This window comes from Cynara cardunculus, assembly GCF_001531365.2.
Source record: "Cynara cardunculus var. scolymus isolate 2C chromosome LG 1, CcrdV1, whole genome shotgun sequence".
In the NCBI taxonomy this organism is placed as follows: Eukaryota; Viridiplantae; Streptophyta; class Magnoliopsida; order Asterales; family Asteraceae; genus Cynara; species Cynara cardunculus.
The window spans coordinates 31,799,254-31,804,717 of NC_037528.1; the positions used below are offsets into that span (position 1 = coordinate 31,799,254).

A 5,464-nucleotide genomic window follows, 5' to 3' on the forward strand; every position below is an offset into this window, starting at 1 on the left:
CCATATCCATATCCATATCCATATTCTCTTCTTCTTAATTCGGATTCCTACCAAAACAGAGTCTCTTTTCCTTGACATTTTTATGTTAAAAATTTTAATATTTGCTTTTTTCTGGATTTTTCCTTTTTGTTTTCTATTCGCTTGCAAAGTTGAAATAAAATATTTGTATGAAAATGAAGTTTTTAAGAATCAATCCCCGTCATGTCCTAAACTCCTCCATCTTTTTCTTTCAGAAAGTTAAAAGAAAAAGGCTAGATTCCAATCAACACAAAAGTAAAACGCCAATGTTTCCATAACAAATAATTTCCCCTTTTTCATTGCTCCTGCTTTTCACATTCACACTCTGCCTTTTTCTATGACGCAACAAAAACTAACATTACAACCATAAATAAATTTTAAATTTTAAAATAAAAATAAAAATAAAAATATTAAAGTAAGGGGACGGATATACTACGTACACAATTCAAACCAGCTACGGTCAGGAAAAGGGGACGGATAAATGGATGAACAACTGCTCCTTGGTTTCTTTTCATTGAACCTTGGCCGAGGTTGCACAGGTGGGGACCACAATGGGTCAACGATAACCAAATTGGCTGGTCATGACGAAAACGATTCAAGTAGGGAAAGATATAGTGTATAAAAATGTTCACTTGCACAGAATAGAGTAAGAGGCAGTGGAGATGTGAAGGATTTATATATAGGCAGGCGGTAACTGTAAAAAAAGAAAAAGAAATATGACTCTTTACGAAATGGAGGAGGGGTGGTGGGCGACTTGCTAGCACTGGCGGCCTCTACGACAGCCGAGGACACCAGCACCGGATGTGATGGTGCCAACCATGGAAGATGACTTGGCACCTAAACTAGAAGCCCTGGCATAACTTGCGGAGGCTCCAGCACCAGATGGGGTGAAATAAGCCCCATTAAGAAGTAAATCACCCTCTGATCTCCAGTTCCAACCATGCCATTGGCTTGCAGCTGTATCCACCCTCTTTGTAACCTGTCAATAAATGTCCATTTAAGTTTCATAAATATTTGGTTGACTTTAGACCCAAGGGATATAATGGTATTAGTTAAAAGTACAGTAGAGCAAGTACCTCTTTGGCAAAAGGATTGACAGGGGCAAGGTATCTGTTGCCTTGGCTGTTGATGGTGGGGCTTGCACTTCCACCAATGGCATACATCTCCCAGTGAGTGTAGTCATTGTTCACCACATGGAAATATCCATGTCTACATCTGTAAATTGATTTTTACCAAATTTCAGCTTCCCATGTCATAATTATAATATCCATATTTGTGAAACCTTATTAAATTACCTTTTTAATATATATATATATGAAAAATAGTTCAAGTCTAACAGATATTAGACTTTTGATACTTGTCAAATCCTATTCTTACAATAAATTCTTGAATTAGTACCTTGGCATTCTTTGAATAAGACCTTCTCCAAAATGGTTGTAGGCGATAGTCACTTGCATTTGCTTGTCCCTCATATACGAGTCGCTATGGCCCAACAGCATCACCTGTTTCAACGATTCATTAAAGGTGTTCATCCTATTATTAGTCTTCCTATCTAAATTACTATTCCTCCATCTTAAAGTTAATGTCTACCATTTCGATTTTAGTATTTATTTTTCAATTCTACCCTTAATTAACATATGGAAAAAGATACAATTGCCATTTAGTTAATTATGAAGTCTAATGATTATATATTTCTAAAATTGTGTAACTTTTTATACTATTTTGAGATGAAGGGAGTAGAAGGAAATTAATGTTTGAAGATTTACACACCTCGTTGTGGTGAGTGAAGTAATTATTGGAAATGGTGATGGCGGTCGAGCCCAAGACGGCATCAACGAGTCCATCAGCACAGTTGGACAAAGAATTGTGATCGATCCATATATGGCTCGACCCAAAGATGGAGATGGCATCACCATCAGCCATTGTCCTCCAACCATAATGGGAAGGTGAGCTTCTCACCAAGGCATTCCCAGTGGGTTTACAGTCATGGATGTGCAAACCATGAACAATGACGTTGGTGATGAACTGGATGGTAAGGCAAGCTCCGTTAGCAATGTGGACGTTGACTCCCCGAGCATCGATGGTCTTAAAACTGTTCATGATAAGTTCTTGCTTCAAYTGGATCACCATGTCWCGYTTGAACACAATCCACAAMGGAGCATCTTGKATGACMGCRTGMCGWAGKGTGCCRGGTCGTGGGTTMACRGSRTCGTMRTCYCYGGARTCMGTSACMACGTAAAAMCGWCCWTCACGGCCTCCRATGGCATTMCGRCCAAAACCAATRCCACARTCRGCAAGRCGCTTKCGGTTGCGCTGCCAGTTTGGGTCACACCGCCAGCAATCATCAATGGGATTACCGGTTCCACACGAGAAGTATCCTAGTTTCCTTCTTTCAGTGCTGTTTCTCATGCTCCTGTTCAACATCACAAATCACTATGACGAACAATTTCGATATTACCGTATTCATTATTAAGATAATTAGTCTTGTTTTACTACCTAATAATGAAATCCAATAATAGAATTTCTTTGCAACATCTTGAAGTTCCTAAGTTTGAAGCTTTTTTATAACGTTTTTGAGAAAGGTTATGAAAAACTTGTTTGATATCTAGTTGAGTATGAAAGAAGACCAACTTAGCAGCATAACAGTCTTTTTAACTGTTCTTAATAATCATGCGCATGAGCAGTTGTATGCATTTACGAAAATGGAAGGATGTCAGATACTGCATAAGCTTGTCGGTGGCTGTAATTTGGTCAAAGACCTACATAATGGCCAGCAACGGTATTATATGGTTGCTAAAGTCAGTTGTCTTAATTCTTCAAAGACCATATCTTTTGTGTATCTTCTGTAGATGTGCCAAATGGAGGCAGCAACAAGATTATAGATGGTGTCACACGGCAAAGATTGGTTTTGCACATTAGCTCTCATGGTGAGAATTAAAAATACAAATAAATTCTGACAGACCATTCTTTTGTGGTCAAAAAGTACTGAATTGACCCTAGGATAAATAATGCTTCAATGTGAACCCAATAAAAATCAAAAATAAGGTTAAGTTGGAGGATAGTAGAAAAGGTTTGAAGATGAGAAAGCTGGGTATTCCTTTCTATAAATATAAACCATACAACTTTTTTGGCCCTACTACATCAAGAGTTGTGTGTGATTGACTGATTTTGCAGGTATCTCATATAGTGGGAAAGCAATTTGCACTATTTAAGGTAGAAGTAGGTCTACAAATTCGTTTAAAGTTGAAAGGAGTTTAATGATATAAAATAAAGACCCATGTGGGGAGGTGCACATGATGTTTGATTCTTCTGTCATTCACAAAGGGGTGTGTCATCACTCGCTAGACAAAAAGAAAAGGAAGTTCCTTAGCTATCTCATCTATGTGAAAAAGAAAATGCCCAAGGGCCAATAAATGTCAATTAGGGTAGTGGGTATGAAGAATTTAGGAGTGAAAAAAGTGGGTTTGAGTTTCAGGCCCGCTATGTTATGCCCACATCAAGAATACGGTCAAGGCCTCAACCACCATTTTGAACCCTCAATTAATGCTATTGGAATCACCTTTTTAATTATCAGACCCTTATAATTGTTATGCATTTGTTTACAAATTGTAGATTCCAGTAGGATCCAATAACTATTCCCAAAATATACAAAGCCAAGAACGGCCTATTCGCATCTGATATTATGTCCAGAATTATGGGTTTCTATGTATGAGAGAGAGAGAGAGAGAGAAAATTCATTCGTACATTTCAACCATGGAGACCACCTCCTCAGGATCTTGAACTGCATTTTCATTCAAAGCTTGAGACTCCTTTGCTCTGCAGCAACAGAAAAATCAAGCTAAAATTAGGATGTCAATAAACAAAGATATTTATAAATAAATAAATAAAAGAGACGTAGTTGTCACTTGTCAGCCATCAATGCAGGCTAAATAAAGAAAAAGAAGGTTTATGTATCGAAATTTCAACATCATTCAACCTTCCACATTGATGAAAAAACATAAACACAATTCGGGAACGTGACTCGGAGAGCACAGAAAGTGACGCACACCAGATACCAACAGATAAAAAGCCCAAATGAACCGCAATTGAAGTGATCTGAGCCAACTGCTAAGGGCATTTCAGTAAAACAACCACAAGGTGTAAGAAGTGAGGAACCGACATGCACCAAATAATTGCACGCAGGAAATGGTGCGAAGAAAAGTAGACGGACACAAAAGTACACTTTGCAACCATTCACTGTAATGTAATTTGCTTGTACACTGTGTGTTTGACTGCGTGAAAGAGAAAGTAATGTTGTTTTCCAGAGAGAAGGTAAGAAAATCAATGAAAATGGCCTTTTACTATGGAGAGATAAAACTCCTTCAATCTGTGTGAAATGGCGAGTCTGCAGCAAGATGCTGTTTACAGTTTTGGTTGGCAGCGTACTGTAAGCAGGAATAAGTACGAAGGTTTGTTAAAAGAAGACGATCCAAGGATGAATAATGGTGATAAACAATTCAGATCTCAGAACTATTATTGCTTCAACAGTTGCAATTTTATATCGTTCCAACTTTAGCTTTCTTCGTCGATGAACAAAGATACCAATGGATCCAACAGCGAGTGGCGAACGACTCGGATAAGATTGAGGTGAAAATTTTGAAGTAAAGACGAGAGTGCATAGTAGTCCAAAAAATAACCCTAGTCGGTGTTGTTTGTTATTTACCTAGCTGCAAATGATGAAATATTCAAGCCGTGAAACTGATCTTCTTCAACATCCCTGTGCCATACACACAGATATTAGTTTGTTAAACTTAATCAGCACCTCAATTTCACATAACACATACGAATTTCAAGTTTCATGAATCTCCAAAATTACTTTCCAACACTTGATAAACTCATTTTCGAAATGATTGATGTAGATAATGAGAAACGGAAACACACATTGCTAAATCACGCAGAATTGATCTGCAACTTCGCAGTAAACAGAACAAACGAGAATTGCAATGAGATAAAGAGCAACACACCTAGGATTCGAGTTGTCCTCGTTCTGAGCTGCACCGGCGACGGCGACAAACACAAGCAACGAAACCAGAAACAGAAACGAACATCCAATCACCGATTTTTTAACCACCACCATTGCCATTACAAAGACTCTCTTCCTCCTTCCTCACCTCCAATCCCGTTTCACACGACACCTTTGTGTATGTGTGAGCGATTGGATCTGAATTCAGAGCAAGGTGAGCAACGATATATATGTGTACAGAGAGAAGGAAAGAGACGAAGTGAGGAGTCAAATCAGCAGCCCCATTGTAACGGCCTCATTTATAGAGAAGAACAGAAGAATGTTAAAAACTTAACGGCCGTTTGATTACGACAGGTTAAAAAAGGGAATTTAACCATAGTTAGGTTAATTAAATCACCGACGCTCGCCTAATTAGTTAGATCCAGATTAACGAACCTTAACGCC

At 38.3% G+C, this 5,464-nt stretch overlaps 1 protein-coding gene across 1 annotated transcript; it reads right to left on the minus strand.

Annotated features, from left to right (window-relative positions):
• Positions 1–291: 291 nt before the first annotated feature.
• On the minus strand, positions 292–5,228 carry LOC112514543 (probable pectate lyase 8). The gene is made up of 7 exons (XM_025121075.1): positions 5,022–5,228; positions 4,721–4,774; positions 3,763–3,834; positions 1,789–2,431; positions 1,417–1,520; positions 1,095–1,233; positions 292–997 (listed from the first exon to the last, which is right to left on the minus strand). The coding sequence occupies exons 1-7, from the start codon at positions 5,138–5,140 to the stop codon at positions 776–778; spliced, it is 1,353 nt and encodes a 450-aa protein (XP_024976843.1). The 5' UTR covers positions 5,141–5,228; the 3' UTR covers positions 292–775.
• Positions 5,229–5,464: the final 236 nt, after the last annotated feature.